General features: G+C 37.8%; 1 protein-coding gene across 6 annotated transcripts in view; it reads right to left on the bottom strand.

Moving 5' to 3' along the window:
• Positions 1-3870: 3870 nt before the first annotated feature.
• Positions 3871-21043, bottom strand: part of XRN1 (5'-3' exoribonuclease 1) — a 112208-nt gene continuing 95035 nt past the window's right edge. For 2 of the 6 annotated variants that reach the window (XM_005201893.5, XM_059886175.1), the window contains 6 exons: positions 20244-20422; positions 16934-17047; positions 16738-16840; positions 9639-9677; positions 9126-9286; positions 3871-8652 (listed from right to left, as the gene is read on the bottom strand). In XM_005201893.5, the coding sequence (XP_005201950.1) occupies positions 8353-8652; positions 9126-9286; positions 9639-9677; positions 16738-16840; positions 16934-17047; positions 20244-20422 (896 nt within the window). In that variant the 3' untranslated portion in view covers positions 3871-8352. The remainder of the gene's footprint in view (positions 8653-9125; positions 9287-9638; positions 9678-16737; positions 16841-16933; positions 17048-20243; positions 20423-21043) is intronic. The other 4 variants (XM_059886157.1, XM_010801553.4, NM_001206035.1 and 1 more) reach the window with 4 other exon arrangements.

Raw genomic sequence — 21043 nt, 5'->3', positions numbered from 1 at the left:
GGTACCTAGTGGATAGCCTGTACCTAGTAACTGTTATTATCACTAAGCCTGGAGCACAAACCTTCAGTGCTATATTCATAGAGGCATAATTAATGACAGGATGTGGGAGAAAGTAATTCTCAGGAAGACTTGGAGCTCTTGTCTTGTTTCTAGATCCAATATGCCATGAATTGCAGAGAGAATCTCTGGTAAAATATTAATGTGTCAGCCTGAGAAGGTAATGCTGGAAACTCTGATTCTACATTTCTGTTTCTCTTTGCTGTCCAACATGCTACGCAATATAGGGAGTTTCTAAGAGTTAGTGAGGTTGCATCATTCTTCCTAAATGACTGAAATGGCTGTTTGTCTCTGATTTCCACTCTCTTTAATCTGTTCTCTGCAATGACACCAGTTTTCATCTTGAAAGAAAACAACCCCTTCTTAAAATCATGTGATGGCTGTTATGAGAATAGCATTTAGGAGTACCTCACATCCTGACCTTTTTTGCTTCAAAGAACATAGCTCTTTAGGAATGGGCTGCGGCAGCCATATTTGTGTTAGTTGATCTTACTTGCTTACATGGTGATGGACATCTGACACAAATAGTCATTTGGAGTTGAGATGGAGAGACGCTAGCCTTAGGCTGGTTGCTGGAACTGAAGCAATGTCCAAAGGGAATATGGAAGCCCGGTGTTAAACAGAAAGGCAGAGGTGAGACTAGAGAAGGGAGGTATCTTCTGATAGCTTCCTATTCTTGGTCCAGGCCCCTATGAAACTCAGGTATGTTTCTGCTTTTTGGTTCTAGATTTTCTGTGTTCATATAATACATTCTATTCCCTCCTTCATTTTATTTTTTTGAGTTACTTTAAGTGGGATTTTGTTACATCCAAACAAAAAAGCTTGGACTAAGCTTTTGGCCTGAAAGTCAGACACTTTAGCATGGTTTGCAGTGTTATGGTCTTATGCCTACCTTCACCTCCATTTTTCCTCTGATCCCGCTTAATCTGCACTATATACAATTCAGCTCTGGTCAATTTCCTTCCCTTGCTTGGCTCCTTTAAGTTTCAGCTCTTCTAGACACCCTGATATCTTCCGTCTGTGAGATATCCCTTTCTTCTATGTACTTGTTATATTGCTATTACTCTTGGTGGTTTAGTTGTTCCTTCTCTGCTAGACTTCATGGATGATCAAGACTCGGTCTAGGTCTTATTCATAACTCTATGCCTGAGCTAAACCCTTAAAAGATACCAATAAATAGCAAATGAAATGAATGAAATAATATGTTTAAAATAAAACTAGAGAGAATTGATATAGAAACTAGATTAGAAAGCCTAAGCTTTAGAGTAAAGCAAAGTAAATACCATAGGATTTGTAATCAGACTACTGCATAGGTGAAACCTGCCTACATGGTAGGGTCCTGAGAATTAAAGGAGACGATCTTTGTAGACCAGGTAGTATATTGGCCTGTGATATTAAATCCTTAATAAGGATTTAATAATTAGTAGGTATATTTATTTATTGTTTCTATATTTAGGAAGTCAGTGAAACATGGCTAAGACTCTTGCAACTGTAGGAATACATGACTTCATAAAGGACCTCAAAATTCTAAAGGCAACCATTTCCTAAGCTGAAGGAGTTTACTGGGATTACCCTTGTATGAAGGCTGTTTGCAGGCACATCAGAGAGTAAACTCCGATTACCATTAGGGCAAAGCTGTTTTACAGAGCCTCTTTTAGGTATGAACTGTAAGGACTGATTGCCAGCTCAGAATGTGGTTGTTTCTTAACAGCCTGCCTTTGAGAGGTCCAGGTTTCCTCAACAACCCACAGTCCAGTAGTGGTAGCCCCTCAAGGTGACCTGCCCCAATCCCCAACTATAGATGCTGGAACAAACACGTGATCTACAGAGGGTCACACTTCAGAGCCCATGGTCCCATGGAGAATAAGAGTGTGCATTTGAAAGTAACACCTCAATTAAGGTTCGGTTCCTAAGAAGCCTCGTTGTACTTCCTGGATTGGATTCTCTAAGACAGTCCTGAATTCTTACAACAAATTTCCTTTTCTTAAGCTAACTTGAGAGGACTTTGATTTGTTTATTGATTTTCAAGTAAAAAAACTGGCACTAAGTACCCAGTGCTTTAAATATATTACCCATACAAGGGGTGTTGTTTTCTTCCCTTAGGACATGAAGAAACTGAGGCATAGACATTACATAACTTGCCAATCCTAATATAATGACATATTTACAATTAGAGGCAGAGCCAGGATCTGAACTGTGGCATCAGAATCTATAGTTCAGACTTTCTCCACCAATCATCCTGTCAGATCAGATCACATCAGATCAGTTGCTCAGTCGTGTCCACCTCTTTGTGACCCAATGAATAGCAGCACGCTAGGCCTCCCTGTCCATCACCAACTCCCGGAGTTCACTGAGACTCACGTCCATTGAGTCAGTGATTCCATCTGGCCATCTCATCCTCTGTCGTCCCCTTCTCCTCTTGCCTCCAATCCCTCCCAGCATCAGTCTTTTCCAATGAATCAACTCTTCGCATGAGGTGGCTAAAGTACTGGAGTTTCAGCTTTAGCATCATTCCTTTCAAAGAAATCCCAGGGCTGATCTTCTTCAGAATGGAGTGGTTGGATCTCCTTGCAGTCCAAGGGACTCTCAAGAGTCTTCTCCAACACCACAGTTCAAAAGCATCAATTCTTCGGCACTCAACCTTCTTCACAGTCCAACTCTCACATCCATACATGACCACTGGAAAAACCATAGCCTTGACTAGCCAGACCTTTGTTGGCAAAGTAATGTCTCTGCTTTTGAATATGCTATCTAGGTTGGTCATAACTTTCCTTCCAAGGAGTAAGCATCTCTTAATTTCATGGCTGCAGTCACCATCTGTAGTGATTTTGGAGCCTAGAAAAATAAAGTCTGACACTGTTTCCACTGTTTCCGCATCTATTTCCCATGAAGTGGTGGGACCGGATGCCATGATCTTCGTTTTCTGAATGTTGAGCTTTAAGCCAACTTTTTCACTCTCCACCTTCACTTTCATCAAGAGGCTTTTGAGTTCCTCTTCACTTTCTGCCATAAGGGTGGCGTCATCTGCATATCTGAGGTTATTGATATTTCTCCCGGCAATCTTGATTCCAGCTTGTGCTTCTTCCAGTCCAGCGTTTCTCATGATGTACTCTGCATATAAGTTAAATAAGCAGGGTGACAATATACGGCCTTGATGTACTCCTTTTCCTATTTGGAACCAGTCTGTTGTTCCATGTCCAGTTCTAACTCTTGCTTCCTGACCTGCATACAAATTTCTCAAGAGGCAGATCAGATGGTCTGGTATTCCCATCTCTTTCAGAATTTTCCACAGTTTATTGTGATCCACACAGTCAAAGGCTTTGGCATAGTCAATAAAGCAGAAATAGATGTTTTTCTGGAATTCTCTTGGTTTTTCCATGATCCAGCAGATGTTGGCAATTTGATCTCTGGTTCCTCTGCCTTTTCTAAAATCAGCTTGAACATCAGAAAGTTCACGGTTCACATATTGCTGAAGCCTGGCTTGGAGAATTTTGAGCATTACTTTACTAGCGTGTGAGATGAGTGCAATTGTGCGGTAGTTTGAGCATTCTTTGGCATTGCCTTTCTTTGGGATTGGAATGAAAACTGACCTTTTCCAGTCCTGTGGCCACTGCTGAGTTTTCCAAATTTGCTGGCATATTGAGTGCAGTACTTTCACAGCATCATCTTTCAGGATTTAGAATACCTCAACTGGAATTCTATCACCCATTGACACAGATTCAAACATCAATATAAATGGATATGAGGTTTAAGTGAATCCTGTAATCTATTTTTAATATCACTGCAAACATACAAGAACAAAAGCTTATGAAATCATTCTCAAATGTTTAATTAAAATCCATATAGCATTTAACATGTATAGATGTTTAAACTCTTTCAGTGACTCATATTTTAAAATCCTTTTACACAACATTTTGAGGCTAACTTCATGCCAAAAATCTACAAATGTACAGTTTAAAACAAAAATACATTTGGAGTCCATTCCAATGCAAGTTGAAAACACTTTAATTGCAGACAATGTATAGATATTTAAAAAAACAAAAGCTAAAAAATGAGCACATAAAAGTCTTCCCTTTTGAATTTTTAATAAAATACTGCTTTGTATAAGATCTAATGAAAAATTCCAGTTACTTATAAAATACTTTTGTGAGGGAAAAAAAGAATTAAGATCTATACGTATGAATTATACTTATATTGTTTAAATGAAAAAAATGTTGAACATGTTGATGATACAGTACACTATTACTCATATATTAAAATAGATGCAAACACTCAAAGAAGCAATTGGATGCAGGCAAAAGAAAATATGAGACTTAAGGTAAAAAAAGCCCCTAAGTTCCAAAACAAACAAAAAATTCACTCCTATTACTTCATGAGAAAACAGTATGAAGATTTGGTTCCAATCACTAAAACATCTACAGGCATTTAATTATTTGGCCTTGGCAATTTACTAGTATGTCAACTGCTGAAATAACAGCAATAGGTGTATTGTTGGAAAAAAATTAATTTTTATAGGTTTAAATATGTAAAACTTTATCTACTGGAAACCAGAGTCTCCATCACGAATTGCACTTGAGATGGCTGAATGCATTGATTGAGCAAGGCATTATTGTTGATTCACTGAAACACACAAACAAACACAAAAGCAGCTATGGATTTCCGATATTCTTAACTATGAAGACTAGTACCTGTTTTCCTCTCTGAAAGACGCATCAGTGGTGTTGGAGATAAGCCAGTGAAACTCCAGCCTGTCCTCGTTCTGATCGTCATGGTCTCTTACTGCTCCCTGGCGGAAGATGGAGCAGTCTGAGGGAAATATCAGCCAGCTCTGTCTGAAACATATCCTAACTAGGAAAGGAAGCTCCTGCAAAAGACTGCTTCACTGACAAAGCTTATAAGATGTACAGAAAGAACACTGCCAGTTTAAGGTCTGTCACTCTCTATAAAAATGATAAGGGGACTTCTGTGATTCTTTTTTTTTTTTCAGAGGTAGAGAATGTCTGTCATTTCTCTCCAATAAATGAATTCCCCTCCCCAGTAAAAACACGATTTGGAAGCAAGATGGTTCTAAGAAATATAGCAAGCTCAGAAAGCTGGGAAATCATACATAGTAGCTTTTTAAAAAAAGAGGCTCTGGACAATGAGCTGAAGCATATTAGAATGAACTTTAGTGGGGAGGGGGACAACTCTAGCTATCTTAAACTAGACAATCACTATGATAATGTATGATTTACTAATACAAATAGAACAGATGATTTAAAAGTGAGTAAATAAATCACTGCAGTTCATCTATGTCCTTGAGCTAGGAAGAGTATAGTCTGAAAATGCAGTGAAGGACAGGTCTTATTTAACGGGTCTCCTTCTGCCTTCTGCCTCCCTATCTGCCCCTCCTCCCAAATCCAGACTAGTTTGAAAAATATCAGTTTAAAACCAAAGCAAGTACCTGATCATGAAAAAGGAAATAAACAACAAAACCTGCCGCAAGAGTTCTTCATCTCTTCCACCAATAGGAAAAAAAAGATCAAACTTTTGTTTGCCTGTTCTAAAAGAACTACTTATCCCTCTGAACAGCAAGGAAAGTCTTAAATTGAAACCAAAGTACACACAGAGGTGAAATTAATTTTTCAGGCAACTGAGTCTCAGATGTTTAAGACATGAGTCTGCATGATATTTAAATCAATTAATACAGTCTATCTGTAAAATGATAAGACTCAGGTAATGTATTGGAAATGGTAAAAAGGACTGAAAGGACCAAGCTTCACAATTCACTTAATCTGCTCAAAAAAAAAAAAAGAAAAGAAAACTTTATTGAACAAAGTTATCTAGAAATAATGTTTTAGTAAGGAGAGGAAAGTTTAAATAGATTCAGCTGCTCTTGTGACGTGGAAACATGAAGCATTTTGGGGAATCTGCTCTTCTGTGCTCTACACAGTCCACGGTTTCCACACACAGTCCACAACAGATTCAACAGCTGAATGGGCATATTTCTAAATTTTGGGGTAGTCTGAGTCTGTGCCATCCACAAAGGAAAAACTGTAAGTTTCCCAAATCTATCAGTGGACCTGGACTCCTCAAGACTGTCATGAGATACAGTCTCTGCTTCTCACATCCTCTCCAGAGAGAGCACACCTATTGCTCTCAGGCCCATCTCTGGAACAGGTATACAAGGTGAAGAAAATATAGACGAATGCATGACACTATCTGGTCATTATGGGTTTCTCTCCCATTTTAATTTCTCTTTAGTCTTGAGTTGCTTTAGGAGAAGAAGGAAAAGAAAACACTTACTGCCTATCCATCTAGAATTGTCAGTTTGCTTTGTTTGAATATTGAGGAAACCTCCTTATATGGGTTCAGTGGCACTATGCTTATCAAAGTTTCTCTTGAAGTTTTTGGAAGATGGCATGTGCTCCTTCTTCAGTGCTTAAATAAAGATGTGGGCTGTACACTGTTCATATAGGGTGGTCACAGAGAAATGATGAGTGAGGCAATTCTTGAATGCTGGAGTTTGTACAGATACATAAGGTGAAAAATATCATACACTTTAAAGTAGTAGAGGTTAACATAATCTTATGTCACAATTCAACTTTTTTGTATTTCCATAAAAAAAAAAATTACTTTGTGAGGCAAAAAGGACACACTCTCAGAATTACTTGAGCCTCATTACTTCAGATCCTACTACAGAGAAACATGTATTCCCAAAAATGAAATGTTGGGAACCAATGAACATCTGAATCTAGGAAAATTAATAGAAAATAAAATCATAGAAACTCACATGACTATCATAAATGACAAATAATGAACACTAATTTCATACTAAAGGCACTACTAATATACAAATATCCTATTAACACTTAGAGAAACTCTTAACATTTAGCAATTAGAGAAAGAAATCCATTTAACTCAATAGTAGCGTTTTAAAAAACAAACAGACTAAGACTCATGGCAGAGTTTTCAATGAGCCAAATGAAACTAGATATAATAATAAGCAGCTCCATACAAAGATTGTGGTTCCTACTTTTAAAATACTTTTAAAAAAGTATGATAACTTACTTCCTTAAAAATATAAGCATATCACAAAAACTAAAGCATAAATATATATATGTATATATATATATGTATATAAATCCAGGCCCTGGTACCACTGAGAAATTTTCATAAACTCTGATATAATTTCAACAGCCACAGATTGAATAACACACACCCACACATGACATGTACAGATAAAATGCCAGAGTCACGGCACAGTTCAGCATAAAGCTAAAAGTATGGAAAGGGAACGAGGACGGGCATTTGTCATGTAAATAACGTGTATTATATACTAATTGTGCCTGTGCAAACCTTGGAATTTTTAAAAATTTAGAATTTCATCATCCCAGGAAACACTACTCATGGATCAACAATGGAGCTGTCATGTATGTTTAAGTAAGCAAATAAAAAGCTAAACAAAAGGCTAATACATTTTAACTACATGATTAATATTTTGTACTTCTATCAGAAGATTAATTTGTAATCATTATACCCTGTAGATTTTGAAACTTAATTTTTTTATTAGAGGTTAACTAATGCTGGTTCTTGAATAATCTAAAAAATTGTAATTATTTCCTCAAATCTAGATCACTATGTATAGTTCTAAGCAGTTAAATGAAATATTCTGATCAGTATTCTGAAATTGCTTTGGTACAAAATGGAGAATAAAGCAAAACTGGCAGCACCAGCACAATGTGATCACGTCACAACAGGTCTAAAGGACCCTCAGAGATAACAGAACATAAGTTAAAATACCTATAAATAAGCGCCACTCTCCTGACAATTCTATTACATCATTAAAAAGAGAAATAAAATCTACATTCAGTAAATTATACTTGAGGCCCAATTTTCATGCTCCATTTAATTATCCCTCAATGACAGTGTAAAAAAAAACGTTTATTATTATTGCAGTACCATGTCTAATTCATAGTTCAGGATGCTTTTAATGACAAGGCCAATGGTTAGAGTGGTACATGTGAATGCTCAGTCCACTGATAGTATTTTAACACAAGGTTTTAGTTTAGTTTTGTTTTTTTTTACAGCTTTGTTGAGGTATAATTGATGTAAAACAAATTGTACATACTTAAGATGCACAATTTGATTTACAGTCTTTTAAATAGCATGAAAGTGCCTGGCAACTAGAAAATTAAAAAATTTAATTGAAATGTATTGTTTTAAAATAGTACATTGTAATTTCTTGTGAGACACAGATATGGATTTATAAAAAGGTGGGAGGAAAGTAAAGAAATTTAATTCCAAGTACCAAATTTATTCAGAAGGTTTAGAAACGCCAAAATTGACAGCCAGTTTTCTTGATTTTCTTCTTGAAGAGCTTGGTGCCGACTTCTGGTGAGGCATACTATGGCCTGGGGAAGCAGCTGCAACTTGAAAAGAAGATGCAGGTTGAGGGATCTGAGAGGATGGTAAGGAAGCTGATGAAGTCTCCTGTGGAATTCCTTTGGTGACATCAGAAGATGCTGACTGGCTAGTGTGAAGCGGGGTGACTTGATAACTCTGGGCCTCCTTATTCTCAAAGTTCTTTTTGTTCGCAACTCTTTTTTTAGTTACCTTTGAGGAATAAAAGAATAATTAAGTAACAATGTAGGCAAAAAAAACTAGTGTCAGAAAATACCATAAATCACGCTGCTAATACTTGTCAAGCATTGCTGACTTGTGACTTTCACTTATAATCTCCAAACCAGACTTTAGAAATTCAAGGAATGTAGTTATGAATAAGATATTTAAAATTTATCCATAATTTCAGTATAAAGAAAATTTATGTTCCTGATTTTAAATCACTGTTTTAGAAAAGGACATTATTACTTGCTACAATTATTTATTAGAACACAAACTCAGACAGCAGGAATTAGGTTAGACGGTTCACCAGTGGTCAAAATATATTCTCAGTACCCACTCCAGTACTGATCAGGCTTCTACTTGGCACTAAGTATGAAATCACTGAATAAATAAAATTTTATCAATAGCTTTGAACAGTAAAAAAAATTCTCTTAAAAATATAGCAATTATCTTCTAGGTCTCACCTGTAGAGGTATGAACTGATTGTGTACACCAGCTGGCATCCCCCCAGCCATGGGCATGGTCCCAGCATACGATGTATGATGGAAGGGCTTCCCAGGAACTGGCATTGGTGGTCCCCATGGCACTGAGCCAAAGAGATGAGATGATGAAGGCATGATATTAGCTATTAAAAATCATGGAAAAGCTATTTTAGCAAAATGGCATCATTAAAGCCCTGAAATTTAAGACCTCCCTTTGCTACTTTTCCTTTTAGCTTATTTCACTTTGGCAAAGAGCATACACTTAAGTTCTATTTAACCTTGCTTACAACATTCAAAGTCCTCTTAAGGAATATGAAACACCTACATTCAGCTTATCATTATGCTGTCTGGCCTATGAAGGCCAACAGTACCTTATATTGATACAAGCCTTAGGAATATTTGTAATACTACTAAAAAAAAAAAAAATAGGGTCATTAATCTGTCCCTTGGGGGAGAAAAGCCAGGGCAGAAAGAGAGAAATCTTAAGGATCTCACCTGCCCCCAATGCTAAGTTGCTTCCATAGTGATCCCAGCCTACAAAAAAAAAAAAAACAAACAGAAAAGCTCAAGTCTTGAAATTTGATCACTTTCATATGATATACACAATCTTTCTCTTTCCTATTCTAACATTTGTAATTCAAGAACTAAAAAAAAAAATCTCACAGCTTGTTTCTTGCTGAAAGTGCACTGAATCAGGGGTTCCCAAAACTGATTTGTTTGTCTGAATCACACGGAAGCTTGTGAAATACAGATTCCTGGGCAATACTCCAGACGTACTAATCAGACTCCGAGGGCCCAGGAATCTGTATTGTTAATAAGCTCCACAAGTGATCCTTACACAGTCAGTACCAGTGCAGTATTTGTGAACTACTGCACTGAACAGTAACAACCAAGACTCTGGCACACTGCCACCAAAGAAAGTCTGTACTGTGCTCAAAGTTTCTTTTCAGAGAGAGAAAAAAGCAGACAGAATTTAAGACTATATAGTCAACTAAAACTCAGCTACGTTTGAGAGAAGCTTGCGAGTATACCTTTAGATAACCTATATGTACTAATTACTTAAAACTAATTTATATATAGTTGCTGGATTTTTTTGATGTGGGTAATTTTTAAAACTTTTAATGAATTCATTACAATATTGCTTCTGTTTTTATGCTTTTGGTTTTTTGGGCCATCAGGCATATGGGATCCTAGCTCCCCAACCAGGTATTGAACCTGCATTGGAAGGTGACGTGTTAACCAATGGACCGCCAGGGAAATCCCCTGGATTCATTTTTGAAAGTGAAAAAGCAATCAAAATGGATTTTCCAAGTTATAGTGGACTTACTACCTTGAGTTATATGAAAACATCAGATTTATTATGCCATAAAAATTTTATGACTAACCATTGTTTATACAGGCAAAGGAATGCCAGTGTAGTATAGTAACAAAATTGTGGGTTTTGTTAACAGATAGATTTGCTTTTGAATGCTACTACTGCTACTTAGTAAGTTATGGCCTCAGACAAATTGCATTTTTTAAACAAATCAAAGTAAAAATAATTATACACATACATATTGTAATAAAAAGGGTTTTCAACAAAATATAGCAGTCATCTGGTGCCTCCCAGGTTTAATTGTTTTAGCTATTTATTTGCATACTGTTCAATAATTTTCTTATACTACTAGCTGATTTTTCAACGTTAGGCATTTTTAGACTAAAACTACTATGATAGATCAAAATTCAGTTCTTTTATACCACACTTCACTACTCGCCCTGTCCTCCCAATATATTATAATATTCGTTTAAAAAATACAGTGTTTGTGGTATGTCACCATATAAATATTATCACTTCAAAGCCAAGTAGGGTACTCTGATTATTTTTTGTTCCTTGTAAAACTTAAAAAAACTCTTTTAAGAGTAATTATCTTTTAAAAGCACCTTAGTCTTCTATGCATCTATCCTTCATGTTTTTTTTCCAAATGCTGCCCATCTATCAGATCATTATCTCACCTGCCAAGACCTTCCTCTGCCCTCTCAGTTGAGACCAGTTACTTTCTACACCTGCTGAGCAGCTGGCATTCTGGAATTTCCATTCATTGCATATTAGGTATCGTGCAGTTTAGTTTCATGTGTGTGTGTGAAAGTCGCTCAGTCGTGTCTGACACTTGGCAACCCCATGGACAATTCTCCAGGCCAGAATACTGAAGTGGGTAGCCTTTCCCTTCTCCAGGGGATCTTCCAAATCCAGGATTGAACCCAGGTCTCCCACACCGCAGGAAGGTTCTTTACCAGCTGAGCCACAAGGGAAGTCTAAGAATACTGGAGTAGGTAGCCTATCCCTTCTCCAGGGGATCTTCCTGACCCAGGAATCAAACCAAAGTCTCCTGCATTGCAGGCAGATTCTTTACCTACTGAGCTATCAGGGAAGTCTTTAGTTTCATGGTTTTCTTTAAAACAATCAAACAAACAAAAAAACTATTGCTTTGCTTTTTGGATGCAGAATTCAGTAACTTCTAAAGAAGAGTACATAATAAGAAAATGTGCCTGTCTGAAAGGTCTTCATTCTACCCTTGCACTAGATTCACACTTTAGCTTTAGAGAGAAATCTGAGATGAAACTAATTCTGTCTCAGGATTTTGAGGTAATCAATGTTCAACTGCTTTCTAGCTTCTAGTCTCTGTTCAATGATGCAAAAACATTCTGATTTTTGATCTTTTATTTGTATTTTTCCTTCATCTCTGACCTCTCTTTATTCAGTTCAGTCGCTCAGCTATGTCTGACTCTTTGCTACCCCATGGACTGTAGGATGCCAGGCTTCCCTGTCTGTCACCAACTCCCGGAGTTTACTCAAACTCATGTCCATTGAGTCGGTGATGCCATCCAACCATCTCATTCTCTGTCGTCCCCTTCTCCTCCCGCCTTCTATTCTTTCTCAGCATCAGGGTCTTTACAAATGAGTCAGTTCTTCGCATCAGGTAGCCAAAGTATTGGAGTTTCAGCTTCAGCATCAATCTTTCTAATGAATATTCAGGATTGATTTTCCTTTAGGATGGACTGGTTGGATTTCCTTGCAGTCCAAGGGACTCTCAAGAGTCTTCTCCAACAACACAGTTCAAAAGCATCAATTCTTTGGTGCTCAGCTTTCTTTATTGTCCAACTCTCACATCCATACATGACTACTGGAAAAATGAGAGCCTTGACAAGATGGACCTTTGTTGGCAAAGCAATGTCTCTGCTTTTTAATATGCTGTCTAGGTTGGTTATAACTTTTCTTCCAAAGAGCAAGTGTCTTTTAATTTCATGGCTGCAATCACCATCTGCAGTGATTTTGGAGACCCCCAAAATAAAGTCTCTCACTGTTTCCACTGTTTCCCCATCTATTTGCCATGAAGTGATGGGACCAGATGCCATGAGCTTAGTTTTCTGAATGTTGAGTTTTAAGCCAAGTTTTTCACTCTCTTCTTTCACTTTCATCAAGAGGCTCTTTAGTTCTTCACTTTTTGCCATAAGTGTGGTGTCATCTGAGTATCTGAGGTTACTGATACATCTCCTGGCAATCTTGATTCCAGTTTGAGCTTCATTGAGACCAGTGTTTCTCATGATATTCTGCATATAAGTTAAATAAGCAGGGCGGCAATATACAGCCTTGACGTACTCCTTTCTTGATTTGGAACCAGTCTGTTATTCCATGTCCAGTTCTAACTGTTGCTTCATGATCTGCATATAGATTTCTCAGGAGGCAGATCAGGTGGTCTGGTATTCCCATCTCTTTCAGAATTTTCCACAGTTTATTGTGATCCACACTGTCAAAAGCTTTGGCACAGTCAATAAAACAGATGTGTTTCTGGAACTCTCTTACTTTTTCGATGATCCAGTGGATGTTGACAATTTGATCTCTGGTTCCTTTGCCTTTTCTAAAACCAGCTTGAACACCTGGAGGTTCATGTACTGTTGAAGCCTGGCTTGGAGAATTTTGAGCATTACTTTGCTAGCATGTGAAATGAGTGCATCTGTGCGATAGTTGGAGCATTCTATGGCATTGCCTTTCTTTGGGATTGGAATGAAAACTGACCTTTTCCAGTCCTGTGGCCACTTCTGAGTTTCCAAATTTGCAGGCATATTGAGTGCAGCACTTTCACAGTATTATCTTTTAGGATCTGGAATAGCTCAACTGGAATTCCATCATCTCCACTAGCTTTGTTTGTAGTAACGCTTCCTAAGGCCCGCTTGGCTTCTCATTCCAGGATGTCTGGCTCCAGGTGAGTGATCACATCATCATGATTTTCTGAGTTGTGAAGATCTTTTCTGTATAGTTTTTCCATGTATTCTTGCCCCCTCTTCTTAATATCTTCTGCTTCTGTTAGGTCCCTACCATTTCTGTCATTTATTGAGCCCATCTTTGCATGAAAAGTTCCCTTGGCATCTCTAATTTTCTTGAAGAGATCTTTAGTCTTTCCCATTCTATTGTTTTCCTCTACTTCTTTGCATTGATCACTGAGGAAGGCTTTCTTATCTTTCCTTGTTATTCTTTGGAACTGCATTCAGATGGGTATATCTTTCCTTTTCTCCTTTGCCTTTCACTTCTCTTCTTTTCATAGCTGTTTGTAAGGCCTTCTCAGACAACTGCTTTGCCTTTTTGCATTTCTTTTTCTTGGGGATGGTCTTTATCACTGCCTATTGTACAATGTCATGAACCTCTGTTCATAGTTCTTCAGGTGCTCTATCAGATCTAATCCCTTGAATCTACTTGTCACTCCCACTGTATAATCATAACGGATTTGATTTAGGTCATACCTGAATGGTCTAGAGGTTTTCCCTACTTTCTTCAATTTAAGTCTGAATTTGGCAATAAGGAGTTCACGATCTGAGCCACAGTCAGCTCCTGGTCTTGTTTTTGCTGACCATATAGAGCTTCTCCATCTTTGGCTGCAAAGAATACAATCAATCTGATTTCGGTATCGACCATTTGGTAATGTTCATGTGTAGAGTCTTCTCTTGTGTTGTTGGAAGAGGGTGTTTGCTATGACCAGTGTGTTCTCTTGTCAAAACTCGTTAGCCTTTGCCCTGCTTCATTTTATACAACATGGCCAAACTTGCCTGTTACTCCAGGTATTTCTTGACTTCCTACTTTTGCATTCCAGTCCCCTGTAATAAAAAGGACATCTTTTTTGGGTGTTAGTTCTAAAAGGTCTTGTAGGTCTTCATAGAACCGTTCAACTTCAGCTTCTTCAGCATTAACTGGTCAGGGCTTAGACTTAGATTACTGTGAAAATGAATGGTTTGCCTTGGAAATGAACAGAGATCATTCTGTCATTTTAGAGACTGCATCCAAGTACTGCTTTCGGACTCTGTTGTTGACTATGATGGCCGCTCTATTTCTTCTAAGGGATTCTTGCCCACAGAAGTAGATATAATGATCATCTGAGTTAAATTCACCCATTTCAGTCCTTTTTAGTTTGCTGATTCCTAAAATGTCGATGTTCACTCTTGCCATCTCCTTTTTGACCACTTCCAATTTGCCTTGATTCATGGACCTAACCTTCCAGGTTCCTAAGCAATACTGCTCTTAACAGCATTGGACTTTACTTCCATACCAGTCACATCCACAACTGAGTGTTGTTTTTGCTTTGTTTATTGTTTCTCTTTATTACTGGTATTCTAAATTCCAAGGCAATCTGTGTCTCTTTTCATTTAGTGCTAAGCATCTGGCGGCCCTTTCAGTTTATAGATGCATGTCCCTTGGTCAGAAGAAACTATTTCTTTGATAACTTTCCTCCTTCCCATGATCTCTGGTCTCTTTCTGGAACTGCAATTAGATAGGTATTGGATGTATGGACAGTTCCTCTAAATCTCTCTTACTTCTTTTTTTCCTCCTTTTACATTGATCTTTTTCCTGAGAGTTCTATGACTTTGCTTTACCTATTGAATTTTAAAATTTTGGCTCTACAATTTTTGTTCTCCAATTATTTATTATTCGTGAATTCTTGTTCTTAATTTTTTTTGGTTGCAATACTGTTTCATTTCATAAGAATGCTAACCAAAGCTGTCTCTGAAGTTCTCTTCTTTCCAACACTATCTCCAGATCCCTTTCATTTATCTTCATTTAGGCTCTTATAGTGGAGAAGGCAATGGCACCCTACTCCAGTACTCTTGCCTGGAAAATCCATGGACAGAGGAGCCAGATAGGCTGCAGTTCATGGGGTCGCTAAGAGTTGGACACAACTGAGCGACTACACTTTCACTTTTTACTTTCATGCATTGGAGAAGGAAATGGCAATCCACTACAGTGTTCTTGCCTGGAGAATCCCAGGGGTGGGGAAGCCTGGTGGGCTGCCGTCTATGGGGTCGCACAGAGTCGGACACGACTGAAGCGACTTAGCAGCAGCAGCAGCAGGCTCTTATAGAGATTTTCCTAAAATGTTCAGTAGTCTATTACTTCTTCATATTAAAGACCAAGACATTAAAACTATGATTAGAAGCAGTGTCAGTGTTGGGAGGGTGTAGGGCTAGATGACTTGAGATCCTCAGCTTCTCCCTAGGATGACTGAATAGTGAGCCAGCCTTTTGGTTGGGACATCCTCCAAAAGTTGGTGGGTCTTTTGCTTGGAATTCAATGAATTTCTCAAAAAACCATCCCCCAACTTCCTATCTGGGCTAAGGCTTGTTACAGTGTGGGAATAGGATGGGAAAAGGAACTTTATATAACCTCAGTTTCCAGCCTAGTATCTCATTCTCTATTCTGTACCTGGTGTCTCATATGTATGGAACCTTCTGGAGACCATACCTCCAGGCTTTCGCCTGTAGATGTTAACTGCTTGACTGTGTGGGTGAAGGCTCTGGGGAGGGGTTCCATCACTCTTGCTACAGATGTTGAACTGACCCCCTCTTTTCAGGCCATGCCACTGGTAGTGTCTGACACTTTCAAGTTGTGAATCTCTTGGGAACTGTGAGGGACAATCTGCTCATCTTTTGGTTTGTATCCTCTTTTATTCACTCTTCAGTCTGAACATAACTCTACTCTGTTGCATTGGTTTTTATTTCTCTTCTTTTCTCATCACAAACTGTTTTCAAATTCTAATGTGCACGAATCGCCAGTCCAGGTTGGATGCATGATACAGGAAGCTTGGGGCTGGTGCACTGGGATGACCCAGAGGGATGGTACGGGGAGGGAGGTGGGAGGGGGGTTCAGGACGGGGAACACATGTATACCTGTGGCAGATTCATGTTGATGTATGGCAAAACCAATACAATATTGTAAAGTAATTAACCTACAATTAAAATAAATAAATTTATATTAAATAAATAAAATGCAAAAAAAATTCTAATGTGCTGATATTTCTTTTCTCATCTCTTTGTCTTTATAGGTTCACATTTAAAATAGTTTATTATTCAGTTTAATGGAGTCTGGGCAAAGAGAAGAGATAACCAGTTTAATACTCCCTGCATTTCTAGATAAATCTGCAGGCTCTGGTTTCAGGCTTACCCCTTACAACTCCTTACATTACTGAGATATTTAGATCATTTCTTGGTTTCCTTGAAGTGATGCTTCTTAAAAGAACTTACTAAAAACAATAATTAAATGGTAAATATTTAGACGAGAAAGATACCTTACCAGTAGGCTGGGGAAAAACTGGAGGAATGGTTCCAGGTGGTACAGCTGGAGGATAACTTGGAAATACTGGTGGAGGCAAAGGGAAATTCACTCCTAAGGAGCCCTATGGAAGTATTTAAAGTTATAAAACAATGCATCAGAAACATCTAGAGGGATTATTTAAAGATTTAGTAGAGAATTCATGGGCAGTTCTCACCAATTGTTGTATAGCAAAAAATGCAGCTTTTTCCTTGGCTTCATTTTCAGAATGGCACTGTGGCCCATGTACCAGTAAGCCGTTAGATAATTTTACCTGGCAAACTGTCATTGTCTAAAAAAAGAGAACAGGAATGTTTATGAAGTTATCTGTCCAGGAAGTTGACCTCCTTCTAGAAAGCTTAAACAAGTAGAATAATTTCATCTAACATTCTGTAAAAAAAAATTTCAAGAATTCAAAGAGGGACTATAGCTTAAGTTTTCAGTTATGATACAAAAACTTTAAAACTGTTGCCTTATCTTTCAGTGTTTACAAAGTTAAAATGATCTATCTCTAAGCTAGCTGAAGGGTCGGAATCCTATTGTAAATGAAAGTCAGCTAAACTTTCTTCTTTACATCGAGGATCAGGAAACTAGGTTTCCTACTTGTTTTTGTACGTAAGATTTTATTGGAGCACAGCCAAGTCCACTCTTATGGTTTGCCTATACCTACTATAACTGCAGAGGGAAGTGACAGAGACCACATGGCCCACAGAGCCTGAAATATTTACTATCTGGCTGTTTATAGAAAAAATGTGCTGACCCCTGCTTTCCACCATCCTTTAAATAGCAGACATTTTACTAACATGAATTAACTGCCAAAATCTTAAAAACTCTGAAGTTCTGACTGATTTTATATTTACATTTGAATGACAATTCTTTACTGTATACTTTTTTCCTTTGATAAAAAAGATTTTTAAGAAAAATGCTTTTTCAGAAAGTAGTCATATTTATGTAGTAGTGACCTAGAGCCAGACATCCTGGAATGTGAAGTCAAGTGGGCCTTAGAAAGCATCACTACGAACAAAGCTAGTGGAGGTGATGGAACTCCAGTTGAGCTATTCCAAATCCTGAAAGATGATGCTGTGAAAGTGCTGCACTCAATATGCCAGCAAATTTGGAAAACTCAGCAGTGGCCACAGGACTGCAAAAGGTCAGTTTTCATTCCAATCCCAAAGAAAGGCAATGCCAAAGAATGCTCAAACTACCGCACAATTGCACTCATCTCACATGCTAGTAAAGTAATGCTCAAAATTCTCCAAGCCAGGCTTCAGCAATATGTGAACCGTGAACTTCCTGATGTTCAAGCTTGTTTTAGAAAAGGCAGAGGAACCAGAGATCAAATTGCCAACATCCACTGGATCACAGAAAAAGCAAGAGAGTTCCAGAAAAACATCTATTTCTGCTTTATTGACTATGCCAAAGCCTTTGACTGTGTGGATCACAATAAACTGTGGAAAATTCTGAAAGAGATGGGAATACCAGACCACCTGATCTGCCTCTTGAGAAATTTGTATGCAGGTCAGGAAGCAAGAGTTAGAACTGGACATGGAACAACAGACTGGCTCCAAATAGGAAAAGGAGTTCGTCAAGGCTGTATATTGTCACCCTGCTTATTTAACTTATATGCAGAGTACATCATGAGAAACGCTGGACTGGAAGAAACACAAACTGGAATCAAGATTGCTGGGAGAAATATCAATAACCTCAGATATGCAGATGACACCACCCTTATGACAGAAAGTGAAGAGGAACTCAAAAGCCTCTTGATGAAAGTGAAGGTGGAGAGTGAAAAAGTTGGCTTAAAGCTCAACATTCAGAAAACGAAGATCATGGCATCCGGTCCCACCACTTCATGGGAAATAGATGGGGAAACAGTGGAAACAGTGTCAGACTTTATTTTTCTAGGCTCCAAAATCACTACAGATGGTGACTGCAGCCATGAAATTAAGAGATGCTTACTCCTTGGAAGGAAAGTTATGACCAACCTAGATAGCATATTCAAAAGCAGAGACATTACTTTGCCAACAAAGGTCTGGCTAGTCAAGGCTATGGTTTTTCCAGTGGTCATGTATGGATGTGAGAGTTGGACTGTGAAGAAAGCTGAGCGCCGAAGAATTGATGCTTTTGAACTGTGGTGTTGGAGAAGACTCTTGAGAGTCCCTTGGACTGCAAGGAGATCCAACCACTCCATTCTGAAGAAGATCAGCCCTGGGATTTCTTTGGAAGGAATGATGCTAAAGCTGAAACTCCAGTACTTTGGCCACCTCATGTGAAGAGTTGACTCACTGGAAAAGACTCTGATGCTGGGAGGGATTGGGGGCAGGAGGAGAAGGGGACGACAGAGGATGAGATGGCTGGATGGCATCACTGACTCGATGGATGTGAGTCTGAGTGAACTCCGGGAGTTGGTGATGGACAGGGAGGCCTGGCGTGCTGCGATTCACGGGGTCGCAAAGAGTCGGACACAACTGAGCGACTGATCTGATCTGATCTGATTACTAAGTATAGTATTATTACTATTATTATTAATACTATGTTAGTATCATTATACTAACACAGTATCATTATACTAACATAGTATTATTACCATTATTACTAATGGTTGTTTTAGGTAAGAATATGTCAAGAGTTTGGATAAAGGATAAAACAGATTTCCTGTAGTGGTTCTCAAGGTGTGGTATGGGGACCTCAGAGGTCCCTGAGACCCTTTCCAGAGCTTCAAACTATTTTTATAATAATATGAAAATGTTATTTGCTCTTTTCACTCTCTCTTTCTCATAAGTATAGAGAGAACAAAACGTTCATTAATATAATTTCAAATTCTACAACTGCACTAACTTTAAAGAAAATACCATGTTTTAATGTTGTTTATCAAAAAATATCCACAATGATATGAAAAGGCTATTAAAATTTTCTTTCTTTTTTCCAACCATTCGTGTGAGGTCAGATTTTCTTCATGTATTTCAACCAAAACCATGTATTACAAGAGATGGATAGTAAGAAGCAGAGATGAGAATCTAGCTTCTCCTGTTAATCTAGAAGATGGAAAAGACTTGCAAAAATGTAGGGCAATGACATTCTTCTCAGTAAATTTTTTCAAAAAGTCATTTTTAATTAACTACTTAAAATTTTTTCATTTTTAATTTGGTAAATATGGATATAATACAAGTAAACAAAATTTCTTTGGGGTTCTCAAAAAAAAAGATGGGTAGTTTCTGAGACCAAACAGTTTGACAGCTGCACTGTACGCCAAGACCCCTAGCCCTGTCACCACTCTGAAGAATCCTGCGAGGTGACCTGCTGCCCAAGTTCCTGTCAGTGTCATGAGGGCTCTGGTTATGCATAAATGGAAAAGTATTCATCTACGCTTCTCATAAAGTGAAAAATACCAGCTCCACTATATTATTTTCAGCCAAAGATTTTCAGTTGATTTGTTTAAGCTCAGTGATAATAACTTATGCGAACAGAAGAACAGTAGTTTACCATACCTGTGGTGTTCTCAGAAAGGAGAAATCTGGTTGTGGCATTCCAACAAGGGAACAAATTCGAGAAAGTTCAGTTACTGGTGTGGACATAGGAGGAATCTGGCCAGTAGGCCAGCACACACTGTCCATAGACTGAACATTATGGTACTCACTAGCACTGTGAGGCTTGTTCATATAAGATGCTACAAAAAAAAGAGAAAAGGACGTATCTACATTAAATGATAATTCAAACTATGCAATTATGGCAGGGCTTTACAGAACAGCAAGTAAGACATAGTTAGAAAGTGAAAAGAGGAACATTTCCTATGAAGCAAATGTAAGAACTATTTAGTCTTGCCTAAAATAACTAGAACTAAATGAAGATTTTTAGATGATTATAATTAATTACTGATATATAATTAAGATAAAGATTAAAAAATATAAGTTGATGACTGCCAAAAATTAACATCGTGAGAGATTAACACATTGTAGGCAAAATCTAAACAAGCAAACGGCTTTCTTGAGCTGATTTATAATTAATTCTTAATGTTTTTTTCCTTTAATTTTATTGGAGTATAGTTGCTTTACAGTGTTGTGCTAGTTTCTGCTGTACAGTAAAATGAATCAGTTATATGTATACATATATTCACTCTTTTTTTTAGATTTCTTTCCATTTAGTCACCACAGATCACTGAGTAGAGTTCCTTGTGTTAAAATTCTTAAGTTTTGAGGCTTCAGCTTTGGTTTTCTCAAAATCCATCTTACTTTCTGAGCCACATGGATCAATGTTTTTTGCTCTAAAATAGTGCTTCTTGAATGTTTTT

The sequence above is a fragment of the Bos taurus genome, chromosome 1 (assembly GCF_002263795.3).
Source record: "Bos taurus isolate L1 Dominette 01449 registration number 42190680 breed Hereford chromosome 1, ARS-UCD2.0, whole genome shotgun sequence".
NCBI classification, from domain to species: domain Eukaryota; kingdom Metazoa; phylum Chordata; class Mammalia; order Artiodactyla; family Bovidae; genus Bos; species Bos taurus.
Note: the sequence above shows the minus strand (reverse complement) of the source record. Positions and strands in the feature narration are given on the sequence as shown.